The 21,321-nt window shown below is 44.4% G+C and overlaps 2 protein-coding genes across 2 annotated transcripts; both read left to right on the top strand.

The window, feature by feature from the left end:
• The first annotated feature begins 3,341 nt into the window (after positions 1 to 3,341).
• MGP (matrix Gla protein) lies at positions 3,342 to 9,471 on the top strand. Its single transcript, XM_009879180.1, has 5 exons — positions 3,342 to 3,407; positions 6,049 to 6,199; positions 7,015 to 7,050; positions 8,172 to 8,247; positions 9,094 to 9,471. Exons 2-5 carry the CDS (start codon positions 6,139 to 6,141, stop codon positions 9,230 to 9,232), a joined length of 312 nt encoding a protein of 103 aa, XP_009877482.1. The 5' UTR covers positions 3,342 to 3,407; positions 6,049 to 6,138; the 3' UTR covers positions 9,233 to 9,471.
• A 2,673-nt stretch (positions 9,472 to 12,144) lies between these two features.
• BGLAP (bone gamma-carboxyglutamate (gla) protein) lies at positions 12,145 to 17,707 on the top strand. The gene is made up of 4 exons (XM_009879179.1): positions 12,145 to 12,211; positions 14,027 to 14,062; positions 15,973 to 16,042; positions 17,578 to 17,707. The coding sequence occupies exons 1-4, from the start codon at positions 12,145 to 12,147 to the stop codon at positions 17,705 to 17,707; spliced, it is 303 nt and encodes a 100-aa protein (XP_009877481.1).
• Positions 17,708 to 21,321: the final 3,614 nt, after the last annotated feature.

Here is a 21,321-nt window from a genome sequence, read left to right as displayed (position 1 = left end):
CAATTCTCCTAAGACTATATATACTCACTTTGTTAAAAGAAGTTTCAGTTAGAAACAGCATGTATTTTTGCAATAGAAACTTCTATTTTTGCACAAGGCTGTAATGCTGGAAGCAAAATTCTTCTTAGCGGAGATGTGAAAACAGATGTCAAAGATATGTGTGTAAATATTTCTTTGCAAAAAACCTACTTATTTGTTATGAAATTATTCTTTTCTCCTCACCCCACCACTTAAATGGAAATGAATAATATCATTTATTTTGGAAAAATGAAAAAAATGTTTGATTGCTGTAAAACTAGGTATCTCCTGCTTATATGCTCCTCCTTTCTTTTAATCTTCAGAACTTTTAAAATCTAATTTTGGAATTTTTAAGAGTGTGTTTTTCCCATGTTGAACTAGCTTTTCAACTAGTTTTAGGGTTAATTTTGGGTAGCTGAGTGAGTTTGCTGCCAGAGCTAACACACGCTCTGATATGTATATCAGGTTCTTTAAATGTCTGAAATGTGTTCCGTTTATTTTTATTTCGTAGTCTTTTGACTAGGTCCTGTGTTTAAAAAAACATCTCCCTTTCTAAAGCTTAGTGTCAGTATGCTAGTTTTCAGCACGATTTATTCCATGAGGTTGTTGACTTTAATTATATTGTGGATAATATTATAATCAGACACTGTTACTTAGTGGCTCAATTATATTTGGTTTTTGGATCAGTTCCTAGGTATTACTTAGGACTAAATGAAAAAGTAAAAATAAAGTCTTGTTTTCTCATGTGCTGTAGAACTAGTTGTTCCAAAAAGTACTTGTTTATCATGTTGAGAAATCACTTCCTAAGCCATAGACCATGTGGTGGTTGACTAACTTGTATCCTGAAACACAGGAAGCCTGGAAAGGGCTGTCCAGATCCATGAGTACATTTACTTGATACTGGTCAACCTGGGTTTGGAAACCCTGCTCTGTCACAGAGATGACAGGGTTTATTCCCTTGCTGCAGTGTTCAGTGACTCTGCTGAAACCTTCCAACCCCTAACATTCTGTGATTCCGTGATTCTGTGATTCTGTGATTCCTGAGAGCTGTGGGCTCTGAAACAGCCCAAGGGGGAGTACTTGAAACAAAATCTGATTGCTAGTCTGTTGTCCTGCTGGGAAAACTTTGTGGACAATGCAGGGAAGGAGAGACTTGGTGAATTCCATAGGCTGTGGTGAACATGTCTGTTATTTTGGGGGTGACTGCAAATCACCTTGCTTTGTTAGTCTTCATCTACACCACTTCCCACAGGAATTCTTCTTCCATGAATGTTGGTAACTTGAGAGGACTCCTGATGAGATCTCCCTGGTATCTTATGCAGTGGCACTAACAGGTGCCCATCTCTGCTGGCACATTCTCAGGAGACAACTCAGAAACAGTATTCTGTGATCAGTCTTATGGTTGTTGGTTCATAGCTGTTCCTTTTGTTCCCCATTTACTTCCAGTTCATGAGCTCTTAATTTACAGCAGGATTCTTACTGCTAACCCCCATGGAAGACCTTGCCTTTTTGCTATTGCTTATCACCCTGGTTTTGATACTCCACCTTACAATGTCATCCTTTTCCTCCTGTATGAGCTCTTGGGCCTCTTTTCCACTGATGTTTCTTTCTTGCTGTGTATTATCAACAGAGTTCCTCAATAAGTATTCTCCTTTTAAGCCAGTAATTAATGGAAATATTCAGCAAAACTAGTCCCAAGAGAAGCTTAATTAGTAATTTCTCATCATTTCTCCTTTCCACTGTTCAGGCTTCTGCTCCATTTGTCTGGTCCTTACAATTTTGGTTTTAATGGTCATTTTCTCCAACTTAACTAAAAACTTGCCAGATGGCACTGGGGCCAAAGCTTTTCCAATATGTAGGTAGATGAGGATGACTGGATCTTCTGGGTCCTGATGTTTTTTGAGGTGAAACTTGTCACAGGGCTGAATATTTGTTGTCCTTGAAGTGTGGTAGAAGAAGGCAAGAAATATCCTCCTGTTTGGACTGCTTTTCAAAGGTGGCTCATGACTATGCACCCTATACCTTCAGGACAGATCAAGGTTGTTCTCATGCTCTGAGGAACAAGAGCTGCATGGTACCCTATTGCCACAGGTCTAAACTTTCCCCAAACTCATTGAGCACTGTAGGAGCTAAAGATTCCACTGTTGGACAGGAGCCTGCCACTGTTCTTTGGGTACCGAGCAAAAGTACATAGATCAAAAATGCATGTGCTAGATGTAAGGTGACAAGGCATCCTATAAAAACACAGCAAATCCCACCTTTGCCTCAATCATTTGGTGGTTCTTTAACTCCGTGCTTATGCTATCACTTTAATTTTGCAGCTAAGCCTGTAGGTCGGGCCACACTCCATCTTTCCCTGGACTAGACAAGCCATACTAACGAGCAGTTTGGTTAGTGAATATATATGATGGGTTTTCTGTCGTAACATCCTGAGCCATCTCTTCTGCAGCTGGTCACCCCCTCCATCACCTCACCTCTGCTGAGCTCAGTCTCTCAAGCTGTGCCTACCCTTACTTAAGGACCAGACCTGCCAGCGTCCTTGCCGAGCGTGCACAAGGCGTGGATTTCTGCTGAGCGAGGGACCACTGCTGCGGGTTGCTACTTGCTTAGCATCCCGGTGCGGTGCATGTGTCCTCCTGGCTTGGGTGCAGGGAGGGCCAGAAGCCCCAGAGCCCATCCAGTCCAGCAAGCACATGTCCTGGGTTGCCTGACGAGTTGTCCAGCATTGTTGCAGGTCTGCTGTGAGCAGTGAGTGTTCATCTCAGAGGCCTGGGTTTATATAAGCCTGCTCTTTGCCTTTGGAAGTTTCAGAGCTGCCTCCAAAAGCAGCTTTGTTATGCGAATTTTCAATCTGACATTGGCCTGTCTTTCAGCGAGGGGATCAGACAGTTACAAAAGGAGCGTGAAAGGAGATGAGAGAAGGATTTTGGCCTCCTGCTCCCTGTGGCAGAGCAGACGCCTTGTCCAGCTGCATGTCTCTTGTTAGAGCATGGCTGAGAAAGGAGAATGTGGAAGAGGGGGGGTTCTTGCTGCAAAAGGAAGACTGAAGCTTGTTGTCACCTCTGCCCGCTCCCTGCTCTCCTGGGCACAGATAGGCAGCCTGGATGTGACTGTGCCCCCACTAGACCCTGGTGTCTGCTCTCACTTTCTCCTCTCCCTCTTGGCTCGTTTCTTTGAGCTTGTTGGTTTCCTGGCTGTGGGCAGAAGGTGTTTATGACAGAGAAGGTGGTAGCCTGGGGGTGGATCGAGAGCAGGAGACAGAAGAGGGGAGGAGTCACTGATCAACACTAATAAATAAAAGGCCCTTCTTCTTCAGTCCAGGTTCCAGGACGCTGTGAGAGCTGCCCCCTCAGACAAGAGCTGAAGGCTGGCGAGGAAGCGACTGCTTAGTGAGTACACAGGGACTGCCTTGCTTTTCCTGGACGGCTGCTCATTATTAATGTCTTGCTGGTGCTTCATAGATAAAAAATGTTAGGAATGGTTGCTATGGCGTGTGTGTAACTTTGTGGTTCTCCACTCCAACAGAAGACATGTTGGAAGGCTATTTTCTGATCCCCCCTTTATTTGGGGGACTGCAGGGATGTCCCTGGCATTTGCAGGCAGTTCATCTTAGCTCCTCTTTCTGTATTTCTAACCAGTTGCTAGAAAGCAGGGGGATTGGGCTCACTCTGTTACCTCTTGAGCAACCCACTGATGCTGGGGAAGGGAGATGTATGCTGGAGAAGTATGGAGTGCAGGGGGAGTAGAAGGGAGATATACTTTTGCAAGGGAAAGTGTTCCCCGAAGGACGTTTGTTGGTACAGGGCTGTGTAGCTGGCATGTTCATTCATCCCTTGGCAAATGCATTGCCTCTGTGGTGAAAAATGAAATACTTGGGTTAAAGTGGTGTTTGTGGCTCTTTTCCTGTGGTTGATGGCAGAGGATGCTCCAGGCATTCTGGGATCAGAATCCTCTGAAATGGGAACAGTCTTCCAGGGAGCAGAGGGCTCTGCTCTGAGTGAAGATAGACAGATAAATAAAGAGGCTTTGACTGAAAGTGTATCAGAGTTTCCTGCTGTGCAGCCTCACCTTCACTACAAAGCAATCCCAGCATCTTCCTCTCTGTGCCCCACTGCTATCCTGCCGGGCTCTCTCTTCCAGTCTCTTCTTCAAGCCTCCCTTTCTTGGCAGCATCCATGAACTCTCAGAGTGTACAAGACAGTCAGGAAACCTATAAAGTCCACATTCAACACTAACTCCAAACTCGTGAGCTCTAAGGAATGCAAACAATCCTAGAGCAGAGATTTCCCTTAAAGAGATTGGAGTGGCAGGGCATGGAGGGATAGCAGAAAAGTCTAAGTTCTTTTCTGACCTTGTGTCTATAGCGGACTTCTGGCTTTTGCCCTGGAACAGCCTAGTTTTCCTCCTTATCTCAGGCTGAACACTGAATGGGCAGGACATGGATGGTATAGGAGGCATTGATGATGCAGAACTGAGCTGGGGTGGGATAATGGGGAAAAGCAATTCTTTCTCTTTAGTCTAAAGTTCAGCGTGCTGCTCAGCTCCTTTCCCAGAGACCACAGGCTTCAGACAAGGGCCGTGAGTTTGGCGTTGGAAGGGGAAATTGTAAAGCACAGAGTTTTCTTGTTCTCCTGAACTTTCACTCCTCTCTGGGGAAATGTTAGGCGCTGGCTATCTGTCCCTGGAGTTCCTGGCTGTGCCACCTGCAGCATGGCTCTCCTGACTGGCCTCTGCAGGTGACAGCAGTGACAACACTACACTGGCTTGGGGAGAATAATCTGCACCTAGAGTGCATTCAGTCTGTGCCCTGTCAGTGAGAAATCCTGATGCCTACATGTACAGATGAACCACACAAGTAATCGCTGCAGCTTGGATCAGATGTGACAATGGTCACTGTGCCCCAGGCTCATCCCCTGGCAGTGCATGGTTCCAACCCCACCACTGCCATGGAGGAGGGCTGGCAGGCACTGGGTACCCACCTTCCCTCCCTGCCTTGTCTCTAGCAAACTACTCCCCTTTGCTTTTCACTCAGTAGGGTTGTCTATCTCTGTAACTCCTTTCTTCTTTCACTCCCTGCCTCTGTACCACAGAGCTGGGGAGGGGAACACCTCATCCTTTGTCTCTCACTGCCGTCCATTACATTGGCCCCAGGCAAGCTTGTTAGGTGCTGGAAGGTGGGGTAATGCTCCCAGAGACTGCTGGCCTGGGAGATTCATCTCAGCTAAAAAAGTCTTGCATTGATATCTGACTGGTGCCCAGTGGGCAAGGACTGCTAGTGCTAGACCACAGAGGCAGCAATCCTGAGAGACACAGTTTACCTCTCCCTTCACCAAGATGTTCTTGGGCTGGAAAAATAGTGTAGGACCAGGAGAGATAAAGTGAGGACCTGCAGAGATAAAATTCTGGGTGCTGCTGTCATCTCAATGGAAAAAATCATGATCCTTCCAGCAGAAGGGATCCTTCTAGGTTGCTGCTTGTCACTCTTGGAGCAGTAAATTAGGAAACGGGAAGGGACAGTAGAGTCTAACGACTGGCAGGCTGGGACCACGGTGGGGGCCAACTGGAGGGAGGGGAACGAGTGTTTGAGGCCTCATTTTCCATGTCTCCGTCACCAAAGCTGACAGAACAGTCTGGACTGGGTGTATCCAGACAGAGGATGGCGAGGGCAAAGAGGGCAGATCAGAGGAAAAATTAGAACGGCAAACATTTACATTTGAGATCAGCACACACCTCTCCCTCTGGGCCCCTGGCAGCCCCTGAAATTCCTTCCACTTGCACAGGCCAGCTTTTCTGAGTGCAGAGTGCTGGTGACAAGCTTGCCCGTGAATTATGGCCCCCAGCCCTGAACGAAGAGAGAAAGGGGACATGCCTCCTCCTTCCTGAAACCCGATTCAATCTGCTAATAGAGGATGTTTTGTAATGGCTCCTCAAAGAATTTGTACCAGCCAGCTGTTGCCTTCTCCGGGCTCTTTAATGGGCCCCCTCCTGGTTCTATTTTCATAATAAACATTTCAACTGCTAATTTTACAGGCAGCCCAGGATCTCCATCTGCCCTCAGTGGGAAGAGAGGAAGACACAGTGAGAGAGAAAGAGTGAGAGATTCCTCCCGGCACTGGCACAATGCGCACTCTCATCACCCTTATGCTCCTGGCTGTCTTGGTGATGGCTGCTACTTGCTATGGTAGGTGACCTTTTTTACTGGACAGAGTGATAATTCCAAACCTGCAGGCATCTTTTCGTCTGTTTGGATGTTTTCTATGCAACTTTATGTCTTCTTTCCCCTTAACTTGCCTGCTTTTCTGCCCTTGTGTCAGATCCTCCTAGCCCTGCTCCAGAGCAGTCAGATATTCTAGTAGTTCTTATTTGTGGTCCAGGATGCTTCAGCCCTTCCGCTCTGTTCCATCTCACTTCACAGACTACTCCTCTTTCTTCCCCTCTGTTGTCTGGACTACAATAAGAGTCCTTATTCTTAATTCTTCCTTGTTAATGGGCAGATTTCCCTTTTTCCTTTTGTAATATCAGCCCCCTTTCCCTGTGAAACACACAGTTCCATATTGATGAAATTAAGTTACTGCTTCATGCAAGAGTTGAGCACATCTCATTGTGCTATTCCATTTCTTAAGAATACACACAGGCTTTGAAGGTAAGCAGGTATCTTCATTCGTGAAGCCTAGCCATGATGATGATCATATCCACTGTAGTGTCAGGAACATGAATATGAGGAACCATGCTTGAAAATCACACACTGGAAGACCAAGCACGAGCCTTGAAGTCCTGGCTAAGACAACAGATATCTCCATTATAAACTCCTGAACATCTTAAAGTCCTCATGTAAATGTTAGGTCACACCACTGATCCCTTTCTCTTAATTTTAAACATGGGCCTTAAAACCTGGCTTCTCTGATTTGTGTGTGTATTGATCTATGGTGTGTGAAAGACTGTGAATCCCATCAATACAGTGTCTTACCACATGTTTCACTCTTTTTTTTCCCCCAGAGTCCCATGAGAGCATGGAATCCCATGAGTATCTCAGTAAGAGACTGGTTTACTATTTTCTTTAATTAGAAGTGTGCTACAGACATCTCCAAGACCATTTCCTTGTACTTTACTGTAGGGATTAAACAGTTACAACCACTTAGCCCAGGGAAATTGAATTTAATGGGTGATGGAGTTTCAGGATGAAACGGGAGAGAGTTAAAAAAAGACTTTTCATGTTTGGGCACGAGCGCATACCACTGTTCTGCAAATAATTTGATGAGAATCAGAAAACAGAGTCATGACCCTAGATCCCTCCTGCACACTCCTAAACCGGGTTAAGTGACAGTAGGAAAGAACATTGCTTAAAAAGCTCTGTGATAAGCATGGAAAGTAGTACTGCATAAGTCAGGCATCATTTGTTCTCCCCCAAGGACAGGGAGAGCCTCATGGTCAGAATCGTGGAAGAAACAGGTGGGATGTGTGGGCAGGAGGGATCCTTCAGCTGGAAGAGAGGGTTAGTGTCACAAGAAAAGTATGAGGTGGAGAATCTCACTCTGAAACAAGCACAGAGCACAGATAGATCAAAATTAGGAAGAAGTGAGACCGTCTGGGAAAAAGACTTCACAAAGTAGCTAGTCAGAAACACAAAGGCATGTATGGTAGCTAATATCAGACATCCACAGACCCCATAACTGTGCAATAGGTCTGTGATGTTTCTCTAAAAGGACAGAAAAGAATTTCAGGCACCTCAGTCCAAAACTGCTGCGACTCAGTGACTGCCTAACCTCAGAGCCAGATAGACTTAGGCCCTTCCTGTTTTTACTTGTAATTTCACGATTCTGCTAATTCTGCTGAGCATGCCCAAACCTCCCATGGTCTGTGCATCTTGGCACCTATCTCCTGACCTCACCCAGAGGGGCTGTGGCAGCAAAATCACAGCAGCTTTCCCCTGGGTGGCTTGGGCAACAGCAGAGCAGAAGCAGTGTGTGCATATGGGCTGCACAAACCAGGGGGAGAACCTGCGCTTGAACCAGTGGAGTGGACAGCAGGCAATATTGAAAGGTCCTGGGTTTCACTGTGCATGGGAAGGTGGACAAGGAGTTTGTTATAAATATGGAAGCTAGCTTTTGTTGCAAAAGTGTCTGTCTGCTCTGAACAACCCCTTGCCTTCTCAGATCCCTTCATCAACAGGCGAAGGGCCCATGATTTTATACAAGCTGACACAAGACTAGAAGCCATCTCCCAGGAGAGGTATGTTATGGCATTGAGGATGGGAGTGGGGAGAGGTCTCTCCTTGCCAAGAACAGGCTGGTACCAGGGATGGCAGCTACAGTTATTTCCAAGAAGCCTCAGTGCCTCTCTCAGCATGAGGTGTCTGTGAAGTCTCCAATGCTGGGAGAAGCCAGAACTCAGCAGAAAGTGAGCCCTTGTGTTTGAGGACATGACATGTGCTGGGATGGCTCTGCTTAGTTTGTCTGAAGGAGACACCAGCAGAAGGAGACTCATTGTGGGATAGTCAGAAATGAAGCTCAGTTTGAGATCTGGTTCTAGTCCTTGGATCTCATGCAGAAATTGCATGACTTTTTCTAAATCACATGGCCATCTGGGGACCTCCTTGACTCATCTATAAAATGCAGGCAGTTTCATGTGTCATGCAGGGCTAGTGAAAAATAAAGGCTAAAGCACAGAAATCATCTCTTGGCAAGAAGTGGAGGCAAACCTCCATAGTACCAGATGACCCCTTTGCAGGACGTTGATCATAGAATCATAGAACGTGTTGGGCTGGGAGGCACCTTTAAAGATCATCTAGTCCAACTCCCCTGCAGTGAGCAGGGACATCTTTAGATCATATTGCTCAGAGCTCCATCCTGTTTCAGATCTGTGTTCCACGAGCGGCTTTCAGGAAGAGCAGAAGACCTGAAGGCAGGAGGCTAGGGGTGTGTGGAGGGAGGACTCTTGCCCAGGTTGAGGCAGGAGCTGGGTGAAGAAATCTGATGATGGACCCTTAATCCTGGTGGGGGGTTGTGGGACAGGAAAAGGCTGCAGACGGATGTTTAAGATGACAGCATTTATCCTTCATCTCTCCTACTTTTGCAGGATCAGGGAACGCAATAAGGCACCCCAGGAACGTCAGAGGGAGATCTGTGAGGACTACTACCCCTGTGAACTGTATGCTTTTCGCCATGGCTATGCTGCTGCTTACAGGCACTATTTTGGGAGGAGGAGGACTAAGTAAAAGATGTCCTGTCCCCACCCTGGGGCCTGGAGCCCAGGGTAGCCTCCTCCAAAATGCAATGGGCCTGAAACATATTCAGCTGCTTGTGTCCCTGTATGTTATCCTGCCTGCTGCTTCTCTCCCATGTAGCCATGGATTCCTACACTGTGTTAATTAGCCCTGAGCTGATGTAGCAAGGATCAGAGAGAGTTCAGGATGTGGGTGTTTACTACATAATAAACTGCTGGTTTGATACTATCTCCTCATGAGTCACTGTATTCTGGTGGGGGGGTGTGTGCAATTTTCCATGAAGAAACTGAGTTTGTTTATCTTAGAATCTGTTGAGGATTACAGAAAAAAAAAAAAAGCCACTACCTTGCAATCACATGAGTTTGAAAGGGTCTACAATGTTTTTGTTCCTGTGTCTACAAGTGGTCTCTTTTAGAAGTCACTGGCAAAGTTCAATTCCCAGTTTTAAGACATCTTAAAATGGCATGGTGTTCAGAAGGCAGGGTGAAATGCACTTTTTGAAAATGAAATCTACAATACCTTTCCTCGATTGAGGAAACAAAATTCAGAAGGTGACTGATTAAAGTTAGGGTGAGAACTAGTGTCAGAAAAAGCCTTTAAATTGCATCTTGTTTATTCAGCTACCCTCAAGTCCTGATGTAGGGTGCTACTGAAGAAAGGAGTATGTAGTCCAGATTTGATTCATATTTCCTTTTGGAATCCCCTTTCATAATTTTACTTCCATTTGAAATGATTCTGGTACCACTAGAAAGCTGCAGAAACCAAAGAAGAGGGGCTCCAGGTGGTAAATAAACAAATAAAAGAAACTCAGTGTTTGGGTCCAAGGCCAACTTTGTTCAGCCTGGAACAATTTCTTTTTACTGTTCATATACCATCTGAAACCAAGATGTGGCCTGACCCTGTGCAGAGGTTGCTGAGCACCTCCCAGCCTGTTGGGGAGTGAGCATGACCACTGTCAGGTTGTTATCACCACCAGCACCAGGGCACCTCGCAGAGGTGCCAAGAGGCACCAGTGTTGTTATGCCCAGGAATTCAATGTTGCTCTGGGCCGGTCAGCAACCACAGCAGCTCCGGCACTCTTAGGGAACTTAACATCTTCTATCTCTGCTCAGCACAGCTGGTTTCAATATTCATATCCCAAGGCTTCCACAGGCACCTGTAAATTATAGACGTGGGAAGATTCATGGCACTCTATCAAAGGCTATGAGGTATAAAGCATCATATTGTTGACTAATCTGTGAATTTCAGTCTGGAGCCAAATCTACCAGCCACATTAGAAACACACATCTTCTTCCAAATTATCCTTCAAGGCTTTGCTAGCTTAAAAATTAACTTCTGAAAAGAAATGGGATTTATTTACTGAAAATGCTTCCAATAGCAAACTTCACCCCAACATTTGCTAAAGTCTTGTCCAAAGGAATGAGAGCCGAGTTAAAAGAAAAAAAAAAAAAAGTAGGTTAGACATATTTACATCTACACTTGTCCTGCGTGTTCCCAAGTACCAGAGCAAAACTTTCATACCCAAAAGTCAACAAGTCTGCAGTGTCTGGTTTGACTTGACACTGTGACACTACCAAAACAGAAGGTACAGAGCTAGTGTTGTCTGAGTCTGTGTCCAGAAATATCTTGTGATTCTGAACTTCGGTTTACCAGTATAAATGATACCAGAGATTTCTGTGGGATTTCATTAGTGTAAGCAACAGCCAAACATGTTTAAGAGAATACATGCTGGTTAGAATGCTTGGGAAAGGTTGGAAAGAGAAGTAAAACTGCTTGTATTACTAGAGCTGTATATTTATATTCTTTCAAGTATTCTTTTGGAAGCATAACTTTCCTAGAATACCATTTATTTATTTATTTATTCATAAAGTGGTGTTCTTTAAGATGCTTTTGCAGCTTTTTTTTCCCCAAATCTTGAAATTTCACTAAGCTAGAGTGTTTCTAAGGATTGGCAAAATCTCTAATGGCTCTGACTGCCCTTGGGAGCCTAATTTTAGGCTTTAATTTTGTGGCTCTTTGACAAGCTCTCCGTATGTGGGGCTGAGGAAGACTGGGTATGCGGTGGAGGAAGATGTGATCCATATGCTATGGGACACGGCTTTGGGAACTTGAACGGTGGGTTTAGAGAATAGGCTGTAGAAGAACCCATGCAGGACTCTCGACATGCCAAGCTAACACAGCTACCCAAGTCCTAAAGAATAAGACATTCTGGGAGTCTAAAAGTTATTTTTGATTTTTAGACAAGAGAAGCTGTACTAAAGCCCCCAAACTAGGAAGATTTCCAGGGAAAAAGAAAAAAGAAAACCCTCTCTCAAACTAACTACCAAAGTTCCCAACAGTGTAAAAATACCAGCTTTCCAAAGTGATTTGGTGAAACAGTGTGTTTGCCCTATGCAAACTGTTTCATGGTTTTCTTTGCCTTTAGAGGAAGAGATCAGGATGGGTGGAGGAAAAGAGTTGCCACTGGGTTCAATCTCATTTGTTTTTCCACGTGAGAGCCTCATCACACGAGAAGAGCTGCTTGACTTCAGGGTTTTCTGGTCTCTCCCGCAGTCAACACAAATATTTCTGGCAAACAGCTGAATTACTTTCATGTTTATAGTAGAACTGATTTTTTAATCCAGTTGTTTTTCTTCAACACTCCCATTCAAAACCTCAGATAAAATCTTCTGGAAATGCCACAAATTCTGAGATGGTTGTCAAAATGGCTGCCAGGACCCGATATCTCCTGGGCCAAAGGACTGGCTTTGTTTTGGAGCTCAGACACAGGAACACACGCCAGAGCTGTGATCTCTCCAGGCAATCACAAGATATAAACTGCTGCCTGAAAGCAAGCTCTGGAGAACTTCAGTAGCCTCCAGGAAAGCTCCGAGTTTAGGGAGACCAGCGCAGCCAAAGAAGACATGAGGAGGCTGCTGGCACCACTGATGGTGACTCTGGCCCTGGCAGCTCTCTGCTGTTGTGAGCAAGGTAAGGAGGCGTCTTCCCGGGATGGCTTTTGGAAGCGCTGCCTAACTCTGCAGCTTGCCGCCAGCCTCCCTTCGGTCTGGGAGAGACGGACGGCTTCGGAGGGAGGAGGTCATTGCACAACTTCAGATCTCTGTTTGAGAGGCAGTCATGCACGAGAGTGGGCTTGGAGATAGAGAGCCTCACCTCTTGCTGGGCACTTTCCACCACTGGTCCAACTCCTCACCCCTCAATTACTCCATTGAATTCCAGCAGAGAATTCAAACCTTTTAGTATGTTTAAGTATTAAACCAGTTTAGCGTCTAGGTGAACTGGCAAAGGTGTGCTGTATGCTCACTCTTGAGTAAGAGAGTTGAGCTGCAGATATATTTGTGTTGACCACAGGGAGAGCGATTTTGTGCCTGCCAGCCCTGGAGTGCTGTAGGATCAGAGAGATAGGCACCAAGTCAAGACTTCACCTGCAGGGAAATGTGGGTTGTGGAGAACTGAAGGGAAAAAAAAGCCTCCATTTAGTGGTTAAAAAAAAAAGGGGAGTTATCCCACTGAGATAAGAGAACATCATGTCTGAAGGTGATTTAGTGATGGTGACTTCATGATGAAGAGATAGTAACGTAGTGGCAGCTCTATAACTGATGAAGAAAGGGAGAAGAGGAGAAAGATCAGAAAAACAAGTGCTTTTCCTTTACAGCAGGAAAAGAGAAGCTGAGCAAGAGACAGCTCGGTCTTTTTCTATACTATCTCATTCAGAATTAAATTTTGTTCAGTCCTTGGCATCAGATGTGTCGTGATTCAATACTGGCAAATGTATTTTGTTTGATCAGTGTTTTCCTCCTGTCAGTATCTTTTTTGCTTTTTCACTCTTGAGTATATATCTGCTTTTTTCATTCACTATTATCTTTCAGAATGCTTAATGGCTTCAGAGTGACTTCTAATATTCTATTTTTTTTTTAAATCCAGGAAATGTATACATTGCTTAAAAATAAATCTACATAGAGCCCTTTTCACACAAAGTTTTTGTTTAAGCACAGTTGCTATTTTTTTTGGTCCCAAGAGTCCTCTTTCTGCCCATAAATATGTTTATGTCAAGTACCTGGTGACTTGGGTGGAACTGACACTGTTGAAAAAAAGGATGGTGAAATCGTGGAAGAAAAAAATTGTGAAATAGGACAGTGTGGGATTGCCAAGATTAAGAGACCTTCCATTTCTCTTAGAGGATGCTTTCCTCGCATGTTTGTAGGAAGCATTAAGGATTAAGATTAGGACTGGACAAGAAATACAGTATGTAAATTCCTCTTGGGAAGGCTGGTGAGCCAGGTACCTTGCCCTGAGCCAGAAAGCTGTGAGGACAGTTTTTCCTAATTTTTGGCCGTATTTCTCTTCCTTATCAATAGTTTGTGATTTCTCACTAGGCTTAAGGAAACCTCTCTTTCCAAAGACAGAGGAGATGCTCAGCTATCTTCAGGTTCCGTCCAAGTTAGGGGTTTTGCTTAAACAGTCCCCTGTCTTTAGCTGTCCCTGCTCTTAGCAAGTGTGGGGAGGGAAGAGGAAGGTCTTCCTCCAGCTTCTGCAGTGATTATGTTTACTGTATCATTTAATCTGGCTCAGAGAAAACTGGAATTAAACAGATCCAGGCATAATGGGTGAATTTTGTTGTTGTGGTGAAGTCTGTCTCTAAATGGTGTGTATTAATAAAACCTTTTTTGTGAGGAACAGACCTTCTGAGAAAATGGGGGGAGCTGGACCCAAGTAGTGGGCAGAGAGATTCACTGACAGTGCAGAACAGAGGAGTAAGCAAAATCCTTTCTATCTGTCTTCCAGATCCCAAAGACACTTCAGGGTCTTCCAGCACTGACAGTGAGTATGTCATTGTGACTGATGCTCCTGTGACTGCTTCCTTTGTCTCTCAGCTCTGCAGTGCCTGTGGTACTGGAGCACCTGCAGCAAACGTGGGGGCTGCCTTTCACAGCTATGGGGGCAGGACACACCAGGGAGATCAGCCTTCCTGCACTGGCAGCCCAGCATCGCTCAGGGTGTGCTTGTGCCATAGCCTGCATCTCCACAACCCTCAAGCAGCTCCCAGGCAAGACGAGTCATGCAGGTTGTCAGCAGCTGGATGCATCTGCCCTCTGCGAAACAGGGTGGTGTGGGTGGATTAACATGGCCAGTCTCCCTGCTCTGCTGAGGTGGCCTCAGAGACCTGTCCAAAGTGACTGCTGTGTCCACAAGCTAAGAGAGCAGAACCTGCCCCAAGGCCTCCAGGCGCTGTTCTTCTGACCAGTCTGTCTGGTGTGCAGGTTCACAGAGCAGAAAGGTTTGGTCCTACATGACAACTTGATATCCCTGCCAAGTCCTACAGCCTTGGAGATCTTGAAAGCGAGTGCCTTCCTTGGCTGTTCATGAGAGTTGCAGTCCCACCTGTAGGGTTTCCTGGGACATGGGGATTTGCACACCTTGAGATGTCCACAGCTTTTGCAGCAAGCTGATCATGGCACAAATCCGTATGGACAATCCCATTCGTTCTCCTGTCTCTCCTTTCTCATACCTTAAAGGATAACACTGCTGCTGAGGAGCATGAAAGCTAGTATTTCTCCAGTGAGCCAATATGAATACAGATTGGGAAAGAGAAAAAAAAAAATAATGAATACTGTTCAGGGAAAGGTGATGATTTCTGACAGCTCATTAACCGGCAGTTTCTGTGTAGTCGGTATTTTAATCCAGACTAAACTCCAGGGGACACCTCTCACTTGCCAAAAGGAAACACAGTCAAACACCTCACAATAATAACGGAAGGGCACAAAACCCACCATCTCCCCACAGGCAGAGGCCTTAGAAACTTACTTCCCACAGTGACAGCAACAGCTTGCCAGCTCCCCGGCTGAAATGTGTCTTGGTGTGCAGCTGCCTGTGTTGCTGCTGTGCTGGCACCTGTGCACACCTCAGCTGGTGTGGGTCCATCCCATGGAGACGGGCTGCACCGTGCTGAGTCCTGGCTAGAGATGGGGAATGAAGTGGCTCTACCTTCTGTTTGTGAGGTGCTCCACAGCACTCCTGTGTTTGCAAAACCACAAACTCAAGGGAGCAAATAAGCAACTGCGCTGACATGATGTGTTAGTGGAGGCCAGGGGCCAATGCTGTCATGGCAGAAAAACCTCTCATGTTCTCCAAGTCCTAACGACCAAGATCTTTGCACCTCCTGGGTGTATTTCTCCCTGGGTGATGTTTACTGTCATTAACTAAACCCTTCACCTTTCACAGAAATCTGCAAGTGAGACCATTGGTATTTCCATGTGCTGCCTGTGGCTTAAGGCTCATTAAAGGCATTTTTAGGGCCTGGTGGCTGGTATCCCAGGCTCTCAGTCTTAGTAAAAATACAGAAAAGAAGCCAAGACCGAACTTAAGTTGGCTAGGGAGAATAGGATACCATTTGCTTAATTTTCTCCTTATCTGTATGTTATGTTGTCATGACTTTGCCATCTGCACATTTGCTATACACTCAGATCATGCTGTGTGATGAAAGAATGGAGCTTACGACAGAAAAGGCCCTTGCTCCCTGTAGATGTGCAGGTTAGAGTGAGGAGGGAGCCCAGCTGTTGGGCTTTGAGCAGACAGTGGGGTGGGGAGAGATGAACAAGAAATTAGGATGGTTTGTGGCCATCCCCTGCTTGTGAACAGAGTAGATTGTCCATTTTCAGAAGTTCGAAAGGTCTCTGTTTTTCACAGATCATGGCTCTGCATCTCTAACCCACCGTGTCCTCTCTTGGTAGGCATCAAGATTAAAAAAGAGGTTGCCAATGCCTTTGTGAAGAGACAGAAAAGGTTCAGCGTATATGAAAGGTAACAACTCACGAGTCAGGCTGAGAGCTGGACTTTGGACCTGTTCTGAAGAGGGGGTGGGAGGGCAATAGGACATAACAAGGCATTGATTTGTTGTACATCTATGTTATTACCTTCATGCATTGAAGAAAGAAGGCTGTAGGAGACACTTACTGATAGATAAGTGGTTCTTTTTTCATAGATATCCTTTTGAGCACTCATAGCTGGACTCTGATATTCTTCCCAGGGAGCCAGACAGTACTACCTGTCTGGACTAGCCATGGTGACACATGAAGTAAGTTAGAAGATGCTCTAACCTGCAAGGTCATCAGAGCCAGTTTCCTGGATAATAAGTGTCACAGAGCCTTGGTCGTTGCCTCTGGCTCCCTGTAAAGGAGGCACAGCTCTGTTGCAGGGATGAGGCTAGATCAGAATGGCTGTTCTTTCTGAAGCTGTAGATCCTACATATATTTGTGCAGAAATCCTAGTCGCAAAGATTTGGAGAAAACTCAGCTATAAATATTTGGGCAAATTTGAGGTCATCCAAGAATGTTCTTCACATATTTCCTGGAATGGCTTGTTAAATCGCTGTCTCATGTAGGCTTGTGCAAAAAAAGAAATTTTTATTCAATCCATCTTTGGACTGGAAACATAATAACTTTTTTTATATAATAAAATATTGGGACGCCCCCTCTCTGGAAGAAAGGATCGGAGTATTGCAGCAGAGGAACTCACTGATGTTGAAACTTGCAATGATTAAAACCACAATGAAATTCAGTAGTAGCAAGTGTACTGACAACCTCCTTACAGGTGGGGCATCATACAAGTAGATTCTGCTATAAGCATTAATCAGGAAAGGCTGAGGTAAACAGACAGCTCAGAGTATAATTTGATCACGAGGTAAGGTTAGTCTGGAAACACGCATACAGCAAATGGAATTCAAGCATGCTGCAGGGTATATCCAATACAGAAACAACAACAAAAAAGTGAAAAATAATGATGGGACTTCTTCTGTAGCATTGTGTACAGTTGTCAGGAAAGATCAACCAAACCTGGAACAGGAGTTGAGAACAGTGTATAGCTGAGACTAAAACATTTGGATTTGCTTAGCCTGACAAAAGAAAACCTGAATGGGGATAGTGCTGTTGTCAACAGAAGTGAGAATGATTAGCAGAAACTCCTTAAACTAAAGGAAAATAGTGGCTAGCGGGAAAGTGACATGAAACTGGGAGCAGATAAAGGTAAGAACGTAATAATTAATTACTTAAACAAACAAACTAACAAGTAACAAGAAATATTCCTGTGTAGTTAGGCAATGATTATGGGGACAAAAATCTCCTTTGGTGGTAAAACCTGAAGAGGAATTGCTTTAAATTGGGTCTTCCCAGCATTAAACAAGTAGTCTATCCCCATGTACACAGATAGTTAACCTACCATCTGCCCTGTTGAGGCACCCTCAGGAATAATTCTTCTCATGTTAGTGTCACAGGTGTGAAACCTTTCCAACTTCATCAACTGAATCTGCAGAATAGCATTTCTCTCTTTATCCACTCCAGGTACCTCGAGTATTACAAAAGTCCAATGGAGCAGATGCATGAGCGTTGTGAAAATTACCCTCCCTGTGACTACCTCTCTGACCAAATAGGATTTTCTATGGCCTACAACCGTTTTTTTGGGAGATACTGAGACAGCCACTTTGTCCATTTTCCTTGGGATCACTCTGAACGCCCCAGGAGAAAGAAAGTTGTGGAAGGAAGAAAATCATCTAGACTGAGTCCTTCTTCCATCGTCTCCCTAGCCAGCTGGAATGGCAAGGCAATAATTATCCCACTTGTTGAGCAATAATTATCCCACTTGTTGCTTTAGCTTCGTTCATTTAATCAAAACTATTTTTCTTCAGTTGTCATTTGTGGTATTTTGAGCTTCACCAGATTGAGAAGACTCTGTCTTACTTCCTTTCACTTGAATCCCCATGACGCATAGGTGAAAAAACTGATTCCTTTCAAGAAAATAAATGTGTGCCTTAGAAACACAATGAGACCTTTTGTCCTCTTCTATGAAATGCAGGAGAATTTTAGAAGGAGAATGACACAATGTGTAAATGTGATGGCTCTGATCCTGGGATGCTCACTGGGAAGAAGACAGAGTGGCTGCCTCCTTGTACAATGACTGGGAAAGTTCAGTATTTTCAGGTAGTATAACCACCTTAAATATGTGCCAGTGTAGGATCATTTTGTAAAATTAGAAATGTAGAAATACTATTACATAGACAGAAATCAGGTTATGGTACACTTTGCTGATTATTCTATCACAAAAATTTGCGTATATAACAACAAAACGTAAATCCTAAAAGGTCTTTTTAAAGGGTCCTCCTAGATGAGCCCTTCCATCTGTGTGTTGCATTCAGTGATTGACTGTAAAAAGTAACTTGGAAATTTCTCATTGTTTCTGTTACAATTGGTTTCTGGTGAAACTGAATATACCCAAGAAGAACAAAAAAAATCTGTTCCTCTCTGATGCTTTAGCATTTATGCTTAAAAGCTCAAAAAAAATACAGAAAAAACCCCCTTGAATAAACTTTATGAAATACACAAAACCTAGGATGAATTGAAGTTGCGTTAGCATTTGTTTTGTTCTAGGCAACTTGTATCTCTCTCATACATTAAAAAAGCCCCCACATGTGTGTTTATTTATATGCATATCCTCTCCTGTCTGCACTACTTCATTCTGTTCTCTGGTATGAATATTATACCTGAGCAACTTCCTGCACAGCCTCCCTTGAAGTGCTCTGTCAGCTTTTCTTTCCTGAGAGGTAGACGACAGATCCCATCTCCAAGGACAGGGACTGCTGACCCTCAGGACACTGAGAAAGATGGAATCTCTCCAGTTGCATGTAAGCTGGTGCAGCGAGCCCCAGCTGCTGGCTGCAATAAATACTGCTTATGGCAAGCGCATTAGTGTGCTCCTTTTCTCTGTTCTGTATAACTTCTATCTGTGGTTAGGGATGCCCAGAAGATAAAGCCTGCTCCTGTGAAACCTAGAGAGCAGGATCCAGGTGCCTGAGTTTCCTTCTCCCCTTCCTTTGCCCCAGTGGGAATCACAAGTGACTACAATGAAATTCAGGTCATGATCCCAGCACACTGTGACAGTGAGGGAGAGGAGGGCTGAGCTTTTCACGATTCACCATCTACCAAGTTCAGCATGTCTCTGAAAGACCTTGTCCTGAAGTAAGCACACAAGATAAGTGCACAGAGGCGGCTGTCAGTGTGAGTGTGAGCATGTCTGGTTTGGCAAGCTGCTCTGGCTTGTAGCAGCTGTGTTGAGCTTGGCCAAGGAGAAGACAGTTAATAAGCACCTCTGCTTGTCTTGGTCAAACACCTGAGACTGGTTCCACTGTTGGCATATGCCCCATATGATGGGGCTTCACTGCTCACAGTGAAACTCGCCTCCGAACTCCATCTAGTAAAAATGAACAAAGTGCTCATTCAAAGCAGTTAAAATTTTGCGGTGAAAAATACTAGAAAGATTAGTGAAATATTAATATCTGTTGTACGAAAAAGTTAGGATTTCTGTTGTTGTTGTATGGTTTTGTTCACACAAGAAGAACGTCAAGCTTGCTGTCTATATTTGAGTTTTTCTGCTAGTGTTATATTTTTCTCTTCCTTGAAGTAAATATTTTTTTTCAGGGAAGTTGCCCATGAAGGCCTCAATCATGTAATCTGCTTTTTGTCACCGGATCTCTATATGGACTGAATTCTGTACGACCTCTGGGGAGCTGAGTGCACAAATCATGTTACAAATTTACTGATCAAATGGAGGAACTCCATTTTCGCCTGGTTAATGGAGATTTAAGTACCACTACAAACTCTTTGCTGCCATCTTGTGGCCATTGTATTTATTGTAGTTAATAAAACACTGCTGCTTTTGAAGCATTTGAAAACGCAAATCCCATGGGCTTTCTTCCCCGTTCACTTCATACTACAACACATACTTAGAGACCAGAAGGCAAAAATAGGGACAAAATCTGCAATCGGATTATATGCAGCTGAACTGACATTTTAGTGATGCTGTTTATCCTGATTGTCAAGTACCCACTGTTGCCTGTCACCATTTAACTCCTTTTTAACTCTACACAAATAGAAGAGAAACCTTTGAATAAACTCACAAGCCCTTCTGTCGACTCACTTTTAGAAAATAACTGCATTCTGAAATACGGCCCTAGATAATAGAGCAATTCCAAGAAGAAGAAGTAGGTAGGCTGCATTTATTGCTTTGCATTATCCTTAAAGCCATCATCTCATATTAGCAGTGGTTGATCTATAACGCTGCACCAGCTGATGCAGCTGATGCTGCTGGTGCAGTGTTATAGATCACTTTGAAAGAAACCTGGCATAAGACCTTTATGCCAGGTCTCACCTTATTTTAGCAATACTCAGCTAATGCTCTCTGTCCACATACTCCAAGCAGCTGCACATGCACTTTTTTTTCCCAGGGAATCACAGTGTGAACTACAAGTGTCCCCCTCACCCAGTCTATAGCTAGCAGGCAATGGAGAATGGGCGTCACTTCTCTGTAGTCAGAATAAGGCCCTGACATCTCCTTTTGGTTCTTTTTTCCATACAGAAGAGTTGCCAGAGGCCATGGGTCTTTGCAGGTGAGTAACTCACTGCCCTTTATTGGTGGGAAGTAATTGGAAAGCAGCTACTACCGAGAGGTTAGTCTCAATATAGGATCTGTATTTATACACTCATGCAGTGGTGTAAGATTGGCAGCATAATATTAGAAGCAAGGGGGAGCTGAGGAGAGGGACAGTTCCTTTATCTCTGCTTGCAGATGGATCCCAACCTAGTCTGCATTTCTATGTTGGCTTTATCAGAGCTCTACACTTCTTTAAAAGGGCTTTTTAAGCTCTTGACCAAGGAGCGCTCTTCACCTCATACTGACACACCACTTTTTGAGAGAGAACTGCTTTAGACTTTGCTAAGCCAGAGTTTTCTTGGGTTTTGCAAGAACAAGAGCACCAGATACTTTGCAATTAAGAGAACTATCAAGGTGAAAGACACCTACATCCGCTGAAGCTGGTGCATCCAGAACCTTCCTGATGGATTGTGGGCACCCTTCTACCAGTAACGTGTCTGTTTGGATTGATTAATGACTTCTGAATTGCTTTAAGAATCTGCTGAATGATTGTTGGTTAAAGAATTGTTACCAAAACTTGAGTGCAAATTACAGACTGCAGAGTTTTCCAGTTCAAGGAAAAAGGCAAAGAAACGGATGTAAATGATGTCTACTTGAGCAAA

Source organism: Apaloderma vittatum, unplaced genomic scaffold (assembly GCF_000703405.1).
Source record: "Apaloderma vittatum isolate BGI_N311 unplaced genomic scaffold, ASM70340v1 scaffold39181, whole genome shotgun sequence".
Lineage (NCBI taxonomy): Eukaryota > Metazoa > Chordata > Aves > Trogoniformes > Trogonidae > Apaloderma > Apaloderma vittatum.
Note: the sequence above shows the minus strand (reverse complement) of the source record. Positions and strands in the feature narration are given on the sequence as shown.

Coding starts and splice junctions, on each gene's coding strand:
- BGLAP (XM_009879179.1), top strand. CDS start 12,145: ATGAGGAGGCTGCTGGCACCACTGATGGTGACTCTGGCCCTGGCAGCT. Junction 12,212..14,026: donor TCTCTGCTGTTGTGAGCAAG/GTAAGGAGGCGT, acceptor TCTGTCTTCCAG/ATCCCAAAGACACTTCAGGG. Junction 16,043..17,577: donor AGGTTCAGCGTATATGAAAG/GTAACAACTCAC, acceptor TATCCACTCCAG/GTACCTCGAGTATTACAAAA.
- MGP (XM_009879180.1), top strand. CDS start 6,139: ATGCGCACTCTCATCACCCTTATGCTCCTGGCTGTCTTGGTGATGGCT. Junction 7,051..8,171: donor GGAATCCCATGAGTATCTCA/GTAAGAGACTGG, acceptor TTGCCTTCTCAG/ATCCCTTCATCAACAGGCGA. Junction 8,248..9,093: donor GAAGCCATCTCCCAGGAGAG/GTATGTTATGGC, acceptor CTACTTTTGCAG/GATCAGGGAACGCAATAAGG.